Source organism: Mustela putorius, unplaced genomic scaffold (genome assembly GCF_011764305.1).
Source record: "Mustela putorius furo isolate JIRA1106 unplaced genomic scaffold, ASM1176430v1.1 tig00003853_pilon_pilon_pilon, whole genome shotgun sequence".
In the NCBI taxonomy this organism is placed as follows: domain Eukaryota; kingdom Metazoa; phylum Chordata; class Mammalia; order Carnivora; family Mustelidae; genus Mustela; species Mustela putorius.
Genome location: NW_025422005.1, coordinates 77,623,473 through 77,646,561, shown reverse-complemented (window position 1 = coordinate 77,646,561; position 23,089 = coordinate 77,623,473). Strand labels below are relative to the sequence as shown.

The following is a 23,089-nucleotide window of genomic DNA, read 5'->3' as shown; positions in this document are numbered from 1 at the left end:
TGAGTTGCGGGGGGTGGAGAAGGGAGTAGAGGGAGAGAGAGCAGCACACTCCCCGAGGGGCTCGATTCCAGGACCCTGGGATCATGGCCAGAACCAAAGGCGTAACACTTAAACGAGTAAGCCACCCAGGTGCTCCAGAACAACCCAATTATAAACTGCTGTTCCTTTTACCAAAGTCATTATAATTAGAGTTAAAAAGTGGAAACAAAGCAAAAAAACTGTAGACCTCTGGTTCTCAAATGTGGCAGCACATTAAGTCACCTGAGAGACTTCTACCATCACATATACCTGCCCCCATTCTCTATTCATTTCAGGTTTGAACACTATTTTAAAAAAGTTTTACAGGTGATTCTAATGTACTGAGAAAACACTATTCTAGACAGACTGCTTATTCAGGAAGATCCATTTTTAACAGAAAATATTTAAATGCACAAGACAAGTATCATCACTAATTTGGAAGACTCAAAGGATCAAGTATGGACCTCAATATATATATGTTTTCAGTCAAGCTTGGGTCTTTGAATTTTTCTGGTGCTTTTGATTTGAAAACACTTTAATTGATTAGAAAAGTCATAAAGTTTTAAAAATTTCATGATAAACTGATCATTTTTCTTAAATGGCAAAGATAATTCCCAAACTGTCATTTCACACTTCCTACATTCACTAAACCATCCCCCTCCTAAAGAAGTAAAACAAAATCCAGACTTGAAGCAAGTCCTTTTTGTCCTTTTTCCATTGCATGAAAAAAAATCATATCCTTGTCACTTCCACAGAAAACCTAGGTTGTAGATAACTAAAAAGAGAGGTTGTTTTATTCCTGTTTGTAAGTCACCCATGACTAAGTAAGCTTAAAAAAAAAGAAAAGAAAAACAGAGAATTTCATAGATTTCATTCTCTGAAAATGCCTGAAGCCAACGAAAGCAAAAAGTTTAACAAAGTGACAAATTCGCTTTGTCTAATAAGATAAAGAATTGATGCTGTAACCAGAGTTTCCCTTGTGTGTAAGTAGTAAACAATTGAAATTTTAAACATTCCTGAAAAATATTCTACACTAATTGAGTATTTGAGCTTACACTTAGTTCCTAAAGTTATTTCCCACAAGATTTCTATCAAAAGCACTACTACCTATGAGCTGTTCCCATTTGTTTCTCAGTAATATTCACCACAAGATTGAATCTATTAATTATTATATTCATCCCTATTATAACACTCAAGATAGCCAAAGTTGTTGAACATTAGAAAACTCCCAACAGGTTATGTGTATACACTAGCAGAGGCCAGCTAACACAGGAGATAAGCATCTGGAATTCATTTTATTATCAAACCTCATTAACATCTTTGATCTGACATTTGATATTTTGATGGTTATGAGAAATAGTTTAGAAAGGTTTTATATTTATACCAATATTTAATAAATATTCTTGACTAATCTTCACATGACAACTTCCATATACTGTTGCTAGTCAAGGAAATAATTTAAATTATAAAACCAAATTACAACACATCTGCAATCAAGTACTGCTTCTACCCCACAGATAGCTCATTTATATTTTTCAAAGATTTGAGGATTTCATTCCAACTCTATTCTTGGAATGGATTTAATATCTTGCTTGAAATGTTAAAGAATTTTTAAATCAAACTTTCCATGGAAATCAAATCTCTGCCATTTAATTAATCTTATTTAATAAAGGAGAATTGTGTCCATATTTTTCAAAGTATATAAAATAAGGTTTGAGAATACATAGACGATAACCATTTAAATAATGTAGAATAGGGCGCCTAGGTGGCTCAGTATGTTAAGCCTCTGCCTTTGGCTTGGGTCATGATCTCAGGGTCCTGGGATCGAGTCCTGCATCGGGCTCTCCACTTGGCAGGGAGCCTGCTTCTTCCTCTCTCTCTCTGCCTGCCTCTCTGCCTACTTGTGATCTCTGTCTGTAAATAAATAAATAAAATCTTTTTTTAAGTAAGTAAATAAATAAAAATAATGTAGAATAAACAACTGTAACGCAATTTATGACACGTAAATGTTTTTCACAGATGTTACCTTTCAAACATTTTGCACACCCACTTCACACATCTGAACAGAATGCTACTGGAGTAAAGACAGACCAACTCATAATAGAGGATAAATGAAGAAAAATGAGTCAATAATATTGGGGAATTAAGAAAAGTTAATGTAGAGCTCTGTCCCTGATAACCAAAATCACAAAAGATTATGACTTGGTTAAGAAAACTGCATACAATTAAAAAAAAAAAAAGAAAACTGCATACAATCAAGCTGCTATAAAAATTCCAAAAGGCAGTCATTAAAAAACAGATTAAGAAAAAATTGCTAAAGATCAATAATCTTCTATCAGGAAAGAATTTCTCACAAAAGCTTTCAGAAAAATTTCCTCTATTAACATTTTGAAGAATTGAACTTATATTCTTATCACCTATCTTAAATAATCAAAAGCCTTATTAACCAGAATTATGGTAATAAAGATATTCCAAGTTTCAGTTCTGGGAAAATCATAATAAACTCTAAACCTACAAAATCGTCTGCATATTTTCAGTTAATTTTTACTTATATAACAGATTTTTTGCTACTATTCCTAATTTTCACAAATTGTTATTTTCTCAGTAATTCCATTTCCCTCCAACCTGAGACTTATACATACTTGGGATTTGTCATCTGCTCCTTGAGACTGTCACGTACATAATTAAGAACTGCAGATGCTTTACTTATTTTTACTTCAGTATTGCTATTGATATGGTCTGCAAATTATTTTTCATAATTTACAGTCCTTTTATTTAGGGTTTCTGTTGTTCAAATAAAAAATGTTCTTAAGGGGCGCCCAAATGGCTCAGTGGGTTAAAGCATCTGCCTTCAGCTCAGGTCATGATCCCAGGCCAGAGTCCTGGGATCAAGCCCTGCATCGGGCTCTCTGCTCCACAGGGAGCCTGCTTCCTTCCCTCTCTCTTTGCCTGCCTCTCTGCCTACTTGTGATCTCTCTCTGTCAAATAAATAAATAAAATCTTAAAAAAAAAAAAAAACAACAAGTACTTGTGAAAATACAGAGAATTTTTCTTAGGTTACACACTAAAAATTAAGAGCCTTACAGTATTTTAATGCATACAATTAAAGTTAATACTTAGGACAAAGGTCCTATTGCTTCACTTACTAATTTACTTTGCTAAACAAAATAAACAACAACAAAACAAAAAAACAGAACTGAATGATCATTTAAGGTAGGCACCATGTTTGCAATTTATAATTGCGCATTGTACGTATAGTGTTTCTTAAATCAAGTATATAGGTTCAACATTTATAAAAACAAAAATTTCAAAGAAAAATGATAACTCGTACCATTGTTAGAGGACAAACTGACCTTAGTGTCACAAACCTATATATTATCCATAATGTAAGCTGAAATTTAAGAATGTGTTGCTTAGATTTTAAGTGTTTTCAAAAACAGTCCATTATTGAAAAAGATGACATTAAAAAAATCAGTCATAAAATAAAAATTCAACACAAAGTTGTTAAAAAAAATAACTATAACTTTGAGGCCAAGATACTCCACTATAAAGTTAGGAAAACATACATATTACACCACTTTAAGCACACATAGTGGATGATGAACATCGTTCCTTTAAGCAATGTATTAGAAGACTATCAGAAATTACTAATTCAAATTAAAATTAAGGTATTTTTGAATACCTTTACTGAAGCACTCTGTATATAGTACTTTTCCACTAGTTCTCAAGGCATTTATTGATCAGTAGCCAACATATAATTGGATAACTCAGTTTTATCCTACAAATGAAAGACAAAGTGCTCTAACTTATTAGGCCACAAATGCTTTATTAGATGAAATTACAAACACTAATTACAAACTTTTCCAGCATTATTTTATGCTTTAAAGTCAAATATAAGGAAATAATGTATAGTCAGAGCCCAAAAATAATTTAAAAATTTACCATGACAAATTTCAACAAAAGTAAAAATTTTTTATTCTAACAAAAACGTTTACCACTATATACTTTAGAAATGTAAAAACAAAACGCAGCAATCAGCACCACATCAATGCAAACTAAAACAAACCAAAAATGAAACAGAATGTACTGCAAGCCAGCAGACCCTTACTACCAGACTGAAATAAGAGGGACATTCTTACAAATGGTTAAGAATCCCTGATGTGACACTATTGTGTGGAGGATATTTTTTTAAAAAGCGAACTAAATCTCATGACAAATAAAACAAAACAAACTCATTTAAAATAAAGCAAAATTTTAGGCGCAAAAGTGCCCTATATTTTGAATGTACCTTTCGGTGGACAATAATGGGATGCCCCTGCCAAGTCAGTATTCTTGGGGCAGTGATTACTTCTCAACTACACAACCATCAATGAAAGAGCACAAAGAAAACATGACTGAATTAAGCTTGATACAGTTGATGAGAAACTACGAGGGTAATATGATACTTTAGCATAACCGAAAATCTCAATTTGAAATACGTTTTTCTATAAATGGAATATCTATTAGTGAAAATGCAAAAGTGAATAAAATTCTGCTTTAAACATTTTCTGGGATGACAATCCAAAGTGCTTATTCAATTTAGAATATACTGTCACAACAGGACATACTGTGCAACATTTGAGTGGTCTGATATATCACGCAGAGTAAAGTGAAAGATGTCCTCAAATAAGCCTTTATTTTATAAAAGAAGTGAAGATCGGAATTTTATTATTTGTTATTTTCTCGAATTAAGATGTGGTATTATATACTAAGAAACTATCTCCCACCTTTAGTAAATTTCTTTTCAGCATTACAAACCTGTAAGTCTTATACAAATAATATGAAGTTTCCTTTTTACACAGTATCTCTTTTAAAGAAAATAGTAAGAATGTCAACATGTAATTAAATAATAACTGTGGCATCCAAACCATAGGTTCTGGGTAAATGACAAACATTTCTTAAAGTCTCAATAATACAAGAAACAGATGTTCCCACAAACAGAGGTACACTTAAGGGGACAGCTAACCTGATTCGGAATCACTGCTGCTGCCCGAGGAGCTTGAATCACTGCTGCTGCTTTCAGTCTCCGATGAGCTGCTAGTGCTGCTGCTGCTTTCACTCAATCGGGAACCGCTTCCAACAGCCTTGGATGACTGGGTTTTCTCAGCTACAAAACAGGGAAACACATTACAATGCCAGCAGAATCAAATAATTACATGAACACTTGGAAAAAAAAAAAAAGGAAGAAAGAAACCTGTTCCCTTTTTAAAAACAAATACATAAAAAACTGCCACCTACGTTTTGCTTGACATTTTCTTGAATTTAACTGATTGTTGACATCTAGTAACCGCTTTTCCAACTCCTGTTTTTTCTGTGAATGAAATTCTTCTTTGGACTTCGTTATTTTCTTACCTATGTGATTTAAGAGGGAAAAAACGTCTTATCAAAAACTAACACAGGGTGCCTGGGTGGCTCAGTGGGTTAAGCCACTGCCTTCGCTCAGGTCATGATCTCAGGGTCCTGGGATCGAGTCCCACATCGGGCTCTCTGCTCAGCAGGGAGCCTGCTTCCTCCTCTCTCTCTCTCTCTCTCTCTCTGCCTGCCTCTCTGCCTACTTGTGATCTCTCTCTGTCAAATAAATAAAATTAAAAAAAAAAAAAAAACTAACACAAATACCAGTTGGCTTTCTACTGATAGAAATACATACCCTGAGGTTTTATCAGTCTTTTTCTTCTTAGACATGCCGCAACGTACTTTTCCAGTTCTCTCAGTGTTGATGCTTTCAGTGTTTCAAAGTCTATCTCTATCTCATCAGGGTTGGAATTTCTCAGAGAAGGCTCTCTTGATTGTATTATGTGAACTACTCGCCCAAGTTTATCTCCAGGGAGTTTGTTTATATCCAAGCTTAACTGCCTTTTCTCATCATAGTTCATAGGCTTAGCATTATCCTCATCTTCAGGTTTCAGAGCAAACACCTGTTGTTTCCTCTTCTTTGGCTGACTAAACAAAAACTAAATTTAGTCAAATATGTTAAATAATACTACTATATGAATAAGGCATTATAAAAGATACTTACTTGCTTTTGGACTTCTCCTTTAATTTCACTTGATTAAACTTTTTTCTTGGATTTTCATCTCTGTTATTAGCCTTTTCTTTCTTCTTTTCCCTTTTAGACTTATTCCTTTTCTTTAGCTTACGGAAAGGTACTTGGGAGAGAACCTGTAGCTGTTGATGAACAGCTTTCAGCTAATAAAGAAAAAAATTCTTTCAACATTCATGGCTCTAAACACATTAGGAAAAAAAATGAAGGCCCTCAAAAGTCAACCCTATCCTTTTGAAATTCATTTCATACTAGATTTCCTTCAAGCTCTAATTTCATTCCACAAATTCATCATTTTGAAGGGCATACATTAAATCAGAAATACTATTCCGTGCTCAACCCATAAACCAAGATATTCAACTAAAAACAGACCATGAAAATGAACATTTCTAGGTAATCTCAACTTTGTTTTCTTTCAGGCTTGAGCTAGGAGGTTAACATTGTATCACAAAAGGTGGCAATACTGAACAAAAACTACTCCATCAAATATCTTGGATTATGTAATGTAAATTATTTCAATGAGTATAAATTCCTTGTGGTTAGAAAGGTAACAGAATTTTAAGATACATAGATCTTTGTGTAAGACTACTAAACATTACAAATGTGGCAGGAAGTAAACAGTCATAGCTCCTAAGTGATCTAAATGTAACAGCTTTTAATCTACAAAAAAGATGTTATAATAGATCTGCAACAACAGCTCATAAAAATACAAAAACTTTCATCAATACAATCAACTACCTGCTCCTGAAGCTTTGCAAGACGCTGAACTCGTTCATCTTCAGAATCCCCTGAAGAGTTACCTTCAGAGGAAGCTTCACTACTGCTTTCTCTACCAAGGATTTTTGTGGTGTCTGTTCTTATGTAGCAGACAGGCATACTCCCCACAGGTTCATCTGGGATTTTTGCAAAATGCATTTCAAAAACATCCTATAATAAAAAATTAAACTATATTTTTATATTTATACTTATAATTACACTATATTTAGACTATATTTTCTGTATTTCCAATGTAATACAGCAGTAACACCCTTCAGCAAATGTCGTATTTTGATGATAATTCTATTTTTCCTTCGAATAATCATTGCATAGTATATACATAAAATCATTCTATTATATACTTTAAATGTATAAAGTGTTATATTTCCATTTTATCTCTGTAAAACGTTCGGGGGGGGGGGCAGTTAGCCAAAGAAGTAACATAAGACTCATGCTTCCTTGCCTGCGAACCTTGAAACTTTTCTCCTCTCTCCCATATAAGATAGACATCTTTTTTAAATTTTTTATTTATTTCCAGCCCAACAGTATTCATTATTTTTGCACCACACCCAGTGCTCCATGCCCTCTCTAATACCCACCACCTGGTTCCCCCAACCTCCCACCCCCACCCCCCACCACTTCAAACACCTCAGATTGTTTTTCAGAGTCCACAGTCTCTCCTGGTTCACCTCCTCTTCCAATTTCCCCCAACTCCCTTCTTCTCTCTAACTCCCCATGTCCTCCATGCTATTTGTTATGCTCCACAAATAAGTGAAACCATGTGATAATTGACTCTCTCTGCTTGACTTATTTCACTCAGCATAATCTCTTCCAGTCCCATCCATGTTGCTACAAAAGTTGGGTACTCATCCTTTCTGATGGAGGCATAATACTCCATAGTGTATATGGACCACATCTTCCTTATCTATTCGTCCATTGAAGGGCATCTTGGTTCTTTCCACAGTTTGGCGACCGTGGCCATTGCTGCTATAAACATTGGGGTACAGATGGTACTTTTTTCACTACATAAGATAGACCTCTTAAGCTGTAGAGAGGACCTTCTTTCAAGGAGCTCCTGTCCTATGGTTGATTCATCATTCCACTAACTCCAACTCCACTGCATTCCACCCAAAGTCCTAGAGCTTTACCTTCAGGGGAACATGGGTTCTAGTCAATCCTATCTCAAGCTATCTACCATCCCCTCTTCACTAATATTTCCCCCATATCCTCTATGTATAATGCAGTCTCCTTAAAAGATTTATTACTAATGAGTACTACACCTTAAAAAACAACCCCATTTTAAGAGTCAATTTACTTAATAAATTGTGCTTTATATTTGGGAAGTGGGGCATGCTTTATTGACTTATGGTTCTCTTAAATTTCTAAACGAGGGGCACCTGGGTGGCTCAGTCAGTTAAAGTGTCTGCCTTCGGCTCAGGTCATGATCTCAGGGTCCTGGGATCAAGCCCTGCATAGAGCTCTCTACTTGGTGGAGGGTCTGCTTCTCCCTCTCCTTCTGTGATCTCTCTCACTTTTGCTTTCTCAAGAAAATAAAATCTTTTAAAGAAATCCCAAAATAAAATTTCCAAATTATGTTCAGAGAAAACTCACTTTCAGAGCACACCCATCAACTTACCTGGAGCATTCTTGCCATTGTTACTACTTCATGATCTGGAGGATTGTATCTGTAGCAATTCATGAACATTAATCTAACATCTGCAGCAAATTCATATGCATCTTTATATTCTTGGTTGTCCATTTTCCCCTAAATTAAGGAAAAATTACAGGATTCATAAACAACACAGTCCAATAATCATTTGAGTGTTTACATTAATTATATATTATGAAATAGTTGAAACATACAGAACAACACAGGTAATACCCAAAACAGACACCCACCCTCCAAATTTGACAAATGTTAAAATCCTGCTGTATTTGCTTTGTCTTTTTGACCTTGAAAATATCCAATGAATTTTGACAAGTAGAGGTAAGGAAGATTGCTATTCCAAGTATTTAAAAAAAAAAGAAAAGAAGACAAACATAATCACAAAAGCAGGAAAATAGTGCATTTCTAGACAATCTTAGACAAATATGATCCTAGGAAAGCAATGAAAAGATAAATTCCTCAAACCAACCTTGAACATTTAAATGAAAGATTTTTATTAAAAATTTCCTCAAAATGAAAGACATTTAAAATGAACAAAATTGGTAAAAGGAAAGAAATACTAACATCAGAACAGAAATGAAGAGACTAAAAAAACAACAACAAAGACAAATGAAAGTAAGAGCCAACCTTTGAAAAAAATAAGACAAAACTGATCAACCTTTACCCAGACACATCAAAAGAAGAGGACTCAGAAATGAAAGAGAAGAAACAACCAATCCATAGAAATACAAAGGATAAGAGACTATTACAAAAAAAAAAAAAAAAAAAAAAGGAGAACAAATTAAGATAACCTAGAAGAAATGGATAAATTCCCGGAAACACACAATCTTTCTGAGACTAAGTCATGATGAAATAGAAAATCTGAACAGACCAATTACTCATAATGGAATTGAATCAGTAATCAAAAACTCCCAAGAAACAGAAGTTGGGACCACATGGCTTCACAAGGGAATCCTACCAAACATTTAAAGAGTTAACACCTAACTTCCTCAAACTATTCAAAAAAATAGAAATGGAATAAAAAGTTCCAAATTCCTTCTATGAGGCCAGCATCACCCTGATGATAAAACAATAAAGACACTATTAAAAATAAATTACAGGCCAATACCCCTGATGAACATAGATGCAAAAATCCTCACAAAATATTAGCAAAACTCTTCCATTATAAACAAGTGGGATTTATCCCAGGAATGCAAGGATGATTCAATATCTACAAATCAATCAATGGGATATAATACATGAATAAAATGAAGGGTAAAAGCCATATGGTCATCTCAATAAATGTAGAAAAAATATGACAAAACTCAAATCTGTTCGTGATAAAACTCTCAACAGTGTGGGTTTAAATCAAACATACCTCAATATAATAAAGGCCATATATGAAAAACCACAGCTAATACAATATTCAATGGTGAAAAACTGAAAGCTTTTCTTCTAAGACCAAGACCAGGGATGTCCACTCTCATCACTTTTACTCAACATAGTACTAAAAATCCTAGCTGCAGCAATCAGACAAGAAAAAGAAGTAAAAGGCACCCAAAGTGGTGGGGAAAAGTAAAACTGTCACTATTTATAGATGAGATGACACTGTATATAGAAAAACCAAAAAACTCTACCAAACAGCTGTTAGAATAAATGAATTCAGTAAAGTTGCAGGATGTTAAATTAATATATAGAAATATGCCACATCTACATACTAATAAGAAAGTAGTAGAAAAAATAATTAAGAAAAACAATCCCATTTATAATTGCATCAAAAAGCAAAAACACAAACAAACCTAGAAATGAATCTAACCAAAGGGTACAAGACCTGTACTCTGAAAATTATAAGACACTCATGAAAGAAAGTGAAGACATAAATGGAAAGATAAACTATGCTTATGAACTGGAAGAATAGTTAAAATGTCATACCACCCAAAGCAATCTACAGATTTCATGCAATCCCTATGAAAATGCCAACAGAAGTACTCACAGACCTAGAATAAATAATCCTAAAAATTTTAAGGAACCACAAAGAGCGTGAATTGCCAAAGCAACCTTAAGAACATAACTAGATTTGGGGATAATAATACATTGTATGTTTATAAAAAAAATTTAAAAATCTAAAAAGAAAAACTTAACTAGAGGTATTGCAATCCCAGATTTCAAGATATATTACAAATCTACAGTAATCAAAACGGGGAGGTACTGGCACAAAACCAGACTCACATATCAGCAGAACAGGACAGAAAGAAATAAACCAACACTTATATGGTCAATTAACCTCTGACAAAGGAGGCAAGAATGTACAATGGAGAACAGACAAGTCTCTTCAAATATTGCTGCAAAAACTAGAGTTAAGTGCAGAAGAATGAAAACTGAAACACCTTCCTATACTATACATAAAAATAAATTCAAAATGGATTAAAGACCTAAATAAAACATAAAAGCCATAAAACTAGAAGAAAATATAAGTAGTAATCTCTTGAACATGGGCAACATTTTTAGTTTTAGTAACATTTTTCTGGATGTCTACTCAGGCCAGGGAAACAAAAGCAAAAATAAAGTCTATCAGACAAAAAAGCTTTTGCACAGTGAAGAATATCATAAAACAAAAAGGCAAACAACTGAACAGAAGAGATATGTGAATTATGTACCTGATATGGGGTTAATATCCAAGATATATAAATAATTCATTTAAGAAAACAAAAACACTAATTCAAAAAATATATATATGTACCTCTGTTTATTGCAGTATTATTTAAAATAGCCAAGGTATTGAAGCAACCTCAGAGTCCAATAGATGAATGGATAAAGAAGATCACACACACACACACACACACACACACACACACACACAATATTACTCAGCCATAAAAAATGGTATAAGATCTTGTTATCTGCAACAATGTGGATTGACCCAGAGGATATTTATGCTAAGTGAAATAAGACAGAGGAAGACAAATACCATTATCATCACACTTGTATGTGGAATCTAAAAAACAAAGCAACACACACATATACAGAAACAGTCTCATAAGTACTGAGAACAAACTGATGATTGCAAGGTGGAAAGAGGGGATGAATGAAATAGGCAAAGGGGATTAAGAGGTACAAAACTTCTACTCACAAAATAAGCCATGGGGATGAATAGTATAGAATAGGGAATATAATCAACAATATTGTAATAACATTGTTACAGTAATGGATGGTAACTACACTTTCATGGTGAGTACTAAACAAAGTATAGAACTGTCAAATCATTGTGCTGTACACCTTAATCATATAAAATTGCATGTCAACTATACCTCAATTAAAAATTAAGGGGTGGGGCGCCTGGGTGGCTCAGTGGGTTAAGCCGCTGCCTTCGGCTCAGGTCATGATCTCAGGGTCCTGGGATCGAGTCCCGCATCGGGCTCTCTGCTCAGCAAGGAGCCTGCTTCCCTCTCTCTCTCTCTCTGCCTGCCTCTCCGACTACTTGTGATCTCTATCTGTCAAATAAATAAATAAAATCTTTAAAAAAAAAAAAAATTAAGGGGTGCCTGGCTGATTCAGTTGGTAAAGCATGTGACTCTTCATCTTGGGTTCATGAGTTTGTGCCCCATGCTGGGGGTAGACTTTACTTAAAAATCAAATTTTAAAAAATAGTAATTAAAAAAACCTGACAAAGGCAGTAGACATCGCCCCCAAAAATGCAGAGAGGGATTGGAAACTATATCAGTGCCTTATTCCTCTCCCCAAAATTACATCAGAATCATGCAATTATTAAAAATATAACCTTGAATATATAATGAGAAAATGTCTACAACACAGTATGTGAAAATTCAGGGTACAGAGTAATATTACATACTGCAACTCAAACATTGTGGCAAGAACAATAGAATAAAACAAGAAAAAGATGTTTAAGATTTTTCCCATGATTCATTCCAGGTGATATGACCTACTAATGATTTTAATTTTCTTCTTTATCTTTTCCTGAATTAAAACAATTTTTTACACTGAACAAGAGTACTTTTATGATCAAGAAAAGAAGTTTCTTCTACTAAGACAACATTTACCTTAATAGTTCCAAGATCCATTGGATTTTTCACAATATCATAGTAGTTATGGAGCCCCAAAGCATTAACATCAACAGGGTTATAAAAGGGCCATGCATAGGACAAGTGTTTCTTTGCAAGCATTTCTTTAAGAATCTCACTACAGTGCCTTAACTGTTCGGTCACTTTAACATTCTTTACAACTTTACACTGTTGCTGAGAATCTGGCAAAACAGTCTTCAGCACATTCTCTTTTATAGGTGGCATTTTCAATGATTTCTTTTCTGCAAGTGTTGGGGAAGATTCACCACTTGCTTTAACTACTGAAGCTGTAGGAGTTGTGGTATCTGCTTTCCTCTTCACACCCCTTGTAACCTGGAACAGTTCAACAACAACAAAAATTACAATTAAGTGGGCATTCAGAGCAAGTTTTCAAAATTAAGAGCACCAAGTCTTCCCTATGTTAAATATTAGTGAAGCTTAATTTCTCTTTTATAAGCAAATAGTTCAAGTATTTTCTTCCTAATATTCAAAGAATTGTCTTGTGTAAACCTAAATGAAAGACATATGGAAAAATAAGTCATGGTTATACAAAAAACAAGTTTCTGAATACCTGAAATCAGCTATGGTATACAATTTTAAATTATCAACCCAAAAGAAATTACATAACACACAGAATGGATAGGTGGGCAACTGATAGTAACACTAAAAATATAGTAAACCAGTACAAATCCTACAAGAAATCTCTAAAATTTGGTTCACATCCTAGGTCTCTTGTTATAAAATGTAAACAGACAAAAAAACTGGCTGCAGTAAGCTGAAGACAGATTTTCACATCAACTTAAAAGGTTTAGTCATCACAACTCCTTACATGGAAACATTTTAAAGCTATAGTGAACTTACTTGGGCCACTGTTTGTGAGGTCGAGTTGAATGGAGTACCTTGTGCCATGTTTGAAGGAGAAACTGATGTCTCAGGAAATACAGAGGGAATCACTTGTGGCTTAAATACTTGTTCTAGTGCTGTGGGGGATTGTTTTTCTTTAACAGAAGGAACTGTCACATTATGTTGAATGCCTAGTAAAGTGTGAACAAGAGTCAATATGTGAGTAAAACATAAACTATTTTTCTTTGTATTCTAATTCATGTAGTTCAGCTTTTTAGCAATATAAACACAATACACTCCCAATTCCCCTTTGAAACTCTCCCCCACATACTTGCTAACACCTGTCAGAGCAATTTAGATATAATATTGGAGACCTCAAACCTACAATGCTTTGTAAGGACCCGCATGATCTCTCTACCTACATGCACTCCCCCCTCCCAACCTCACTTCCTATCACTTCAGCCTACTGGTCTGCCACAAAGCCTCAAATCTGGTAAGCATAAGCAGACTATTCTCTCTGCCCGGAAGGAGATAGCCTCACGGCTCATTCCAAATTCCCTTTATGTCTTTACGGAAATGTTACATTCTCAGGCCATCCTATGTAAAACAACTCTCTTCTGAACCCCACTACTTTCTTGTTCTCTTATTCTTACTTTTTCCCTGATATTATCACATTTGATGTAGAACATATAGGTATCCTTGACTCTTCGAATTCTTAACAAACTCAGGAACCAAAAGGGTTACAATATATTTTAAGACAGGACTTGTATTCCTCAATCTCTGAGTTCTCATTATCCACAAATTAAAACTTAGGAACCAAATAAACTGAGATAACCTCATATCTTTTGATATCCCAACTGTGGCTCTTTGAGCTCAGGAGCTAAACAGCTAAGTATAATGAGGAATACGTACATTTACTAAATTTTACCAAATTTGTGAACTAGAACAAAAAGCTCTGTGAGGGGAAGGGAACTTTGTTTCAATCTCTACAATATATCTTGGACATAATACAGTATTTAGAACTTAAAAGGACCCCATGAACATATATTGCATGCCACTATGTATCAGGCCACCTTTCTAGGTGCTAGGGCACAACAATGAACAAGACAGACACAGTTTCTGTCCTTGGTGAGCACATTCTCTAGTGTAAGAAACAGAAAAAAAATAAAATTGATTACAAGTGATGTTGAGCGCCAAAATGGAAATAAATGGGGTGCTGACTAAATTAAGACAGAGACCTACTATGAAGAAGATAAGCCAGCAGGCCTCTCTGAAGAGGAACCAATTAAGATTTTACTGTGAATTTAAGAAATAACCAGTCAGAGAATGGGATGGCAGTAAAAATGTATTTCAAGACAATCAGTAGGGAAAACTTCAGTGACTGAGGAGAAAGCTGCTCAAGATGAGAATGGAGAATTGGCAAATACCAGATCACAAAGGGCCACAGTAGGAATTCAGACTTCATTTTAACATGAGAAACTAAAGAGAGGCTTTATGCAGGCTAATGATGTATTCTAGTTTATTTTAAAAATACCGCCTTTGTTATTGTGTAGACAATAGACCACATAGAAGAATCAGGATCACAGGGAATAAGACGATGGTAGCGTGAACAAGGATAATTGCAAAAACAAATTGAGGGTTGAATACAAATGACTTATTAATGAACAGAATGTGAAAAAGAGTGAGAGAAAAAGGAAGGAATAAAGGACAACTTCTACTATTCTAGCTTGAATAACTGTGTATTAGTACCATTTCAGCTACACAGAATAATCTGAGGAACATCAGTGTTTAACTGTGAGCCAGTTAATGTTAACATCTGTATAAGACATCTAAGTGGAACTGTTCAGTGGCTGTATTAGAGATATAATTTGGGAATTAACAGCACACAGATGGAATTTAGAAAAAGAATTATCTAATATCAAGCCTTGAAAAAAAAACCTCCAATATTTTAGAGGTTTAATAGAAAAGTATAATGCTAAGAGGACTACACAATGGGAAGTAAACTCACAAAATTAGAGTGTGCACCAAGAATAAAGGCATTTCAAGGAAGAGTACATTACAAGGATTATTCACCTTGACCAAATGGGATTTATTCACGGGCTGCAAGGGTGGTTCAAAATCTGCAAATCAATCAATAATTGTGATACACTAACTACATTAACAAAAGAAAGGACAAGAACCACATGATCCTGGGTGCCTGGGTGGCTCAGTCAGTTAAACATCTGCCTTTGGCTCAGGTCATGATCCCAGGGTCCTGGGATCAAGCCCCACATCAGGCTCCCTGCTCAGTGGAGCCTGCTTCTCCCAATCCCTCTGTCTGCTGCTCTGCCTACTTGTGCTATCGATCTCTCTGTCAAATACATAAATAAAATCTAAAACAAAAACAAAAACAAAAAACACACTATCCTCTCAATATGAGAAAAAGCATTTAACAAAGTACAACATCCTTTCTCGATTAAAACTATTCTCAGTGTAGGGATAGGGGGTATAGAGGGAACATACCTCAATACCATAAAAGTCATATATAAAGAGCCCACAGTAAATACTGTTCTCTTTACCCAAGGTCAGGAACACAGAAGGAATGTCCACTATCACCACTGTTGTTCAACACAGTACTAGAAGTCCTAACCTCAACAATCAGCCAACACAAATAAAAGGCATCCAAATTAGCAAATAAGCAGTCAAACTCTCACTCTTCACAGATGAAATGATACTCTATGTGGAAAACTAAAAAGACTGCACCCCAAAATTGTTAGAACTCACACAGGCATTCAGCAAAGTGGCAGGATATAAAATCAATACACAGAAATCAGTTGCATTTCTATCACTAACAATGAGACAGAAGAAAGAAAAATAAAGGAGTCAATCCCATTTACAATTGCACCAAAAATCGTAAGATACCTAGGAATAAATCTAACCAAAAGAGGTAAAGGATCTGAACTATAGAAACTATAGAACACTCAAAGAAAATTGAGGGAGACACAAAGAAAGGGAAAAACTTCCATGCTTATGGATTGGAAGAACAAGTATTGTTAAAATGTCTACACTATGTAGAGTGATCTATATATTCAATGCAATCTGTACCAAAATACTACCAACATTTTTCACAGCACTGGAACAAATATCCTAAAATTTGTATGGAATCAGAAAAGACTCCGAATAGCCAAAGGAATGTAAAAAATAAAACCAAAGCTGGTGGCATCATAATTCTAGACTTCAAGCTCTATTACAAACTGTAATCATCAAGATGGTATTATGCTGGCACAAAAACACAGATCAATGGAACAGAATTGAGAACCCAGAAGTGGCCCTCGACTCTATGGTCAACTAATCTTTGACAAAGCAGGAAAGAATGTCCAGTGGAAAAAAGAGTCTCTTCAACCAATGGAGTTGGGAAAATTGGACAGTCACATGCAGAAGAATGAAACTGGACCAATTTCTTACACCATACACAAAAAGTAAACTCAAAATGGATGAAAGACCTAAATGTGAGATAGGAATCCATCAAAATCCTAGACGAGAACAGAGGCAGCAACCTCTTCGATCTCAGCTGCAGCAATTTCTTGCTAGACACATCTCCAGAGGCAGCAAGGGAAACAAAAACAAAAATGAACTATTGGGACTTCATCAAAATACAATCTTTGGCATAGAAAACAGATGGCAAACCCAAAGACAACCAACAGAATGGGAGAAGATATTTATAAATGACATATCAGAGAAAGGGCTAGTATCCAAAAATCTATACCCAAATAACACCCAAAAAATAATCCAATCAAGAAATGGGCAGAAAACATGAACAGGCATTTCTCTAAAGATATACAAATAACCAACAGACACATGAAAAAATGTCAACATCATTCAGCATCAGGGAAATACAAATTAAAACCACAATGAGACAGAAAGGCTAAAATTAACAAGTCAGGATATGACAGATGCTGGTGAGGATGCAGAGAAAGGGGAACCCTCCTACACTGTTGGTGGGAATGCAAGCTGGTGCAACCACTCTGGAAAGCAGCATGGAGGTCCCTCAAAATGTTGAAAATACAACTGCCCTATGACCCAGCAATTGCACTACTGGGTATTTACCCTAAAGATACAAACGTAGTGATCCGAAGGGGCACGTGCACCCGAAGGTTTATAGCAACAATGTCCACAATAGCCAAACTATGGAAAGAACCTAGATGTCCATCTACAGATGAATGGATAAAGAAGATGTTGTATATATACACAATGGAATACTATGCAGCCATCAAAAGAAATGAAATCTTGCCATTTGCGACAATGTGGATGGAACTAGAGCGTATCATGCTTAGCGAAGTAAGTCAAGCGGAGAAAGGCAACTATCATATGATCTCCCTGATATGAGGAAGTGGTGATGCAACATGGGGACTTAAGTGGGTAGGAGAAGAATAAATGAAACAAGATGGGATTGGGAGGGAGACAAACCATAAGTGACCCTTAATCTCACAAAACAAACTGAGGGTTGTTGGGGGAAGGGGGGCTGGGAGAAGGGGGGTGGGGTTATTGACATTGGGGAGGGTATGTGCTTTGGTGAGTGCTGTGAAGTGTGTAAACCTGGCAATTCACAGACCTGTACCTCTGGGGATAAAAATATATTATATGTTTATAAAAAATTAAAAAATTAAAAAAAAAAACCCACAATGAGATACCACCTCACACCAGTCAGAATGGCTAAAATTAACAAGTCAGGAAATGACAGATGTTGGCGAGGATATGTAAAAAGGGGAACCCTCTTACACTGTTGGTGGGAATGCAAGCTGGCACTCTAGAATAGTATGGAGGTTCCTCAAAAAGTTGAAAATAGAGCTACCCTATCGGGTAGCCTACTGGGTATTTACCCCAAATGTACAAATGTGGTAATTCAAAGGGGCACCTACACCCCAATGTAGATAGCAGCAATGTCCACAATAGCCAAACTATGGAAAGAGCCCAGATGTCTATCAATAGATGAATGGCTAGAGAAGATGTGGAATATGTATGCCATGGAATATACACAGCCATCCAAAAAAAAATATATGAAATCTTGCAATTTGCAACAGTGTGGTTGGAACTAGAGGGTATTATGCTAAGCAAAATAAGTCAATCAGAGAAAGACAATTATCATACAACCTCCACTCCTATGTGGAATTTGAGAATGCAGAGGATCATAGAGGAAGAGAGGAAAAAACTAAAACAAGACAAAATCGGAGAGGGAGACAACCATGAGACTCCTAATCACAGGAAACAAATTTAGGGTTGCTAGGAGTAGGGGTCCGTGGGGTAACTGTGTGATGGACACTGGGGAGGGCATGTGATGTAATGGAGCACCGGGTATTCTTATCAATCACAGAACTCTACCTCTAAAACTAATAATATACCATATTCTAATTAATTGAATTTAAATTTTAAAAGGGTGAACACAGTAATTGCCACCATTATGATAAATATCTACTTACCAGTGCCTGCCTTGACCAAATAAAATTTGATTTGGTGAGAAAAAAATTCCAAACTGTAATAAGGTAACAAATATTCTATTTTTGGATTTATGAATAATAAAATGTATATTCTTTAATCAATGAAAAAAAAGAAAAGGGATAACAGCCTTCTAAGGCAAATACTGACAGAGGTGAAGTAAAGTGAGAATAGAAAAATATTACTTAAATTTTGCCACATTAAGATCTGTAAGAGATCCCAAATGACAAGAATTTCTTAAGTAGTGTGGTAAGAATCTTCTTGGTGATTCAGTGAGGCTAGAACCTACACTGAAGTGAATTTCATGAATATATAAGAGAAAAACAAAAAAATGGGACAGTAGTGGGAAAATGACATGTAAAAGATAAACTTTAAAAATAAGACACTAGAGCATATTTATAGAGTAATGAGACTAACTCTACAAAGGAGAGATTAATGATGTACAAAACAAAGAGGAAAACCAAAAGAATAAAATCCTTGACAAGATGAAGAGGAAAGATCCAGGTCTTGAAGGCATGGCCCAAAGTGACATAAGAGTAAAGGATCCTGTTATAGACCTTTGCTCTAGCTGATCCCTCTTCCTGGAAGGTTCTTTTTTGTCCATATCTTGAGTTCTCAATGAGGCCCACTCAGAACCCCTCATGTTGTTTGCCTCTATTTCTACTAGAACGTAAACTCCAAGATGGCAAATGTTTGTTTCATTTATTGATATATCCCAAGAACTAGAACTGTATTGTAGCACCTCAAAGTTACTCAACTAATTTCATCAATCAATAAATCAACACCAATTCAATTTAATGTACTAAATTTAAAGTTTTTCTTTGCCATTATTTAGACTAGCTACTGTTATATGACAGTTTCCCTACCACTGTGCATAAAAATGCCATGACACTGGCAGTAGAACATTCCCAGAAAGTTATTTGGAAACCTAGATCTTTACTCCAAAGCTAAATCCTATCAATCCTTCAAGGCCAAACTCAAGTTCTATCACCACTAAAGCCTTACCCAGCTTTACCAGCCTGAATCAACTTCTTACTTTCTTGAACCATAGCATGTACTATGTGTAATATCATCTGACATTTATTATAATGCATTATCTTATTGTTTTTTAAAAGTTTCATTTATTTATTTTTTGAAGATATATCCATTCATTTTAGAGAGAGAGATAGAGCAAGAAAGCAGGGGGTGGAGACAGGAAAAACTGAGGCAGACTCTCCACCAAGCACAAACCCTGACACGGGCTCAATCCCAGGACTCTGAGAGCATGATTCGAGCCCAAATTAAAAGTCAGGCACTCAACCCAGCAGCCCCTTAAGTTTTATTTCTAACTAAAATGTAAATTGAACTTGAGAGGTAGAGTGGTTACACATCTCGTAACCCCATAATATATGCATTATAAGTAACAAACATCCAAATACATATTGAGAGGAAAAGTCAAAGAATTTTTGTCTGAGGGAAATTTAAGCTCTTAACAGTAATTTGAGCATCTGAAACAAGTAGCTACAACTTAAACATTAAGAATATATTAAAGTGTTTCTTTTTTTAAGGGAAGCATTCTAAAAGGTAATTTTTACCTAGCTAGAGATACTATTTTAGGTCAGCAATAATCTTTGCTTTAACAATTTAAATAGCAAACTGATCTTTTCATTATCTACCTAGTAAGGGCTTATTTTAATCTTCTTTCAAAACACTAGGCCTTATATTGTCAGACCTAAGATCAAGCTTTTCCAAAGGTAAAAATAAAATAAGAACTCTAATAAGACAGTGAATATCTCGCATGATTGAGTAAAGCTTTAAGTCATGGCCCATCTTGGGCGCCTGGGTGGCTCAGTGGGTTGAGCTGCTGCCTTCGGCTCGGGTCATGATCTCAGGGTTGTGGGATCAAGTTCCACATCGGGCTCTCTGCTCAGCGGGGAGCCTGCTTCCCTTCCTCCCTCTCTGCCTGCCTCTCTGCCTACTTGTGATCTCTCTCTGTCAAATAAATAAATAAAATCTTTAAATAAAAAAAAAGTCGTGACCCATCTTAAATACCTACCAACAAGGAAAAAAAAGCACAAATTACTGATACAAACTACCTTTATAGTGTGTAAGTCTCTTATATTCCAACCACTTAACAATTTTATAAAGTAATTTATAAAGTGAACAATGTTTACTTTATAAACATTTACAACCACAAAAGTGAAATATTTTCCTAACATTATACATTAGGAAACTAACATGGAATAATTAAGGAATTTATCTAAAATGTACACCATCAGCGATCCAAAAATAAACCAACATTTCATCTATGACAACCTTGGTTAACCTCTACAATATATCCATTTGATTACTTAAGATTAATTTTTTAACTCTGTATTTAAATACTATAATTATTAGCTGTAAAATGTTCCTCTCTAAAGTTTTGTTTTGTTTTGTTTTTAATTAAGAGTTAGAAAAAAGGAGAACATTCAGACCCAACAGTAACATTTCATTCTTAGCTATGGGATCTTTTCATACAAGAAAACATTGACAATTTTGACTATCTTATTATCACAGCACAGATACAAGAGTCACTAAAAATACTAATAAATTTACTGGATGCCTACTATGTGAATGGCACTATACTACAGGAAATCTCGGGCTCCAAGGCCATAATCAACACAATATTCCCTAACCTTGCATGATACATCTTTGCTTTCAAAGTCTGCCTTACTGTTTAAATAGACATTTTATACCAATACAATAGGATTTAGAAGGACTTCTTTTTTTTTTTCTTTTAAAGATTCATTTATTTTGAGAGAGAAAGAGAGAAAGCACACATGCATACAGGGCAGGGAGCAGAGGAGAGGGAAAGACAGTCCCAAGCAGATTCCATGCAGAGCCTGGTGCAGGGCTCATTTCCATGACCCAAAGATCACCACCTGACCCAAAACCAAGAATAAGATCCTTAACTGACTGTGCCACACAGGTACCCCAGGATATGGAAGGACTTCTGAACATCTATCCCCTTTAGGGGATTTATTATTTAGTTCTAGTCATTATATTTACACACACACACACACACACACACACACATTCATATTTAATACAAAAGACAGAGAAAGTAAGAAAACATAAACCTCTTTTGCCTTACCTTTCTTTATTCTTTCCTTACCACCCACAACTTGTTCTTCTTGTGGCATCTGAGATAATTTCTGCCTAAACAACTTCTCTAGAGCTTGTGCCATAAGAACAATGTCATCTCCAGGCTAGAAAATATATAAACATAAAGTTACACAATATGGTCACTGTACCAAATCTCAACAATTCAGCCTACCTTAGAGAAGGCAGTGACACAGTACTCTCAGATATTATTAAACATTATTTATTGCTTCTAAATTAAGTGCAGAAAATGGTGTATCAGTTCATATTTTAAATTCTAACATTCTACCCTTTTAACTTCTAAAAATAACCAAGGTAGCCTTTCTGAGTACTAGAGTGTTACAATCTAACCCAATCCTACTAATACAAAAAGGTTTTAGAAATTAAAATTTCTACCTCACATATAAGTTAAAACAAAACATGTTCATGGCTGTGAAAAGTACATTATTTGACTTGATGTGATGCAGTTTTCAATTAATTAAGTGATAAAATGACACTGTAGAGCTAATTAAGTTTTTAAATCTTTTTTTTCCCAATTTTTAAATCTTAACTCTCCACATAGAAGTCTTTGGCTTGCTTTATTTGCTACTGATTTAAAAAAAACTAAGTTAGATTACAAAGCAAAAGCCTAAAGCAGGTTCTTACTTTGAACACTTACTTTGAAGTTAGGCACTTAAGGAAAATTACTGAACTTCGTTTTAAAATATTAAATGTAAAAGGACACTTGAAATTGTTACTTTTTAAAAAATCATGTTGGCTAAGATTCTTAGATTTAAGATGGCACTGAGAGTTTGGGAACCAAAATTTCTATTACACTATAGCATTACCAGTGATTTTGAATAAATGGGATTTAAGTTTAAAAATTTTTAGATACAGAACAGCTTAAAAAGAATGCAGTACTCTGGGAAACAGGAATACTCTAGAGAGAAAAAAATGAATACACAAATCCAGTTTTATAGGATGAAAGCTAAAGTGGGGACTAAGGTCAAATGCCCACATATATTATCAGACAAGTCAGTTCATTAACACAAATGCAAATACTACTACTGGTATGTAACAGAGAATGGGTCTCATCTT

General features: G+C 35.0%; 1 protein-coding gene across 3 annotated transcripts in view; it reads right to left on the bottom strand.

Annotated features, from left to right (window-relative positions):
• BRDT (bromodomain testis associated) overlaps positions 1-23,089 on the bottom strand; it is a 78,569-nt gene that overhangs the window by 40,148 nt on the left and 15,332 nt on the right. For all 3 annotated transcript variants that reach the window (XM_004752603.3, XM_004752604.3, XM_004752605.3), the window contains exons 5-13: positions 22,005-22,119; positions 13,439-13,611; positions 12,557-12,910; positions 8,490-8,618; positions 6,836-7,024; positions 6,074-6,243; positions 5,705-5,997; positions 5,296-5,409; positions 5,024-5,164 (exon numbers count right to left, since the gene is read on the bottom strand). In XM_004752603.3, the coding sequence (XP_004752660.2) occupies positions 5,024-5,164; positions 5,296-5,409; positions 5,705-5,997; positions 6,074-6,243; positions 6,836-7,024; positions 8,490-8,618; positions 12,557-12,910; positions 13,439-13,611; positions 22,005-22,119 (1,678 nt within the window). The remainder of the gene's footprint in view (positions 1-5,023; positions 5,165-5,295; positions 5,410-5,704; positions 5,998-6,073; positions 6,244-6,835; positions 7,025-8,489; positions 8,619-12,556; positions 12,911-13,438; positions 13,612-22,004; positions 22,120-23,089) is intronic.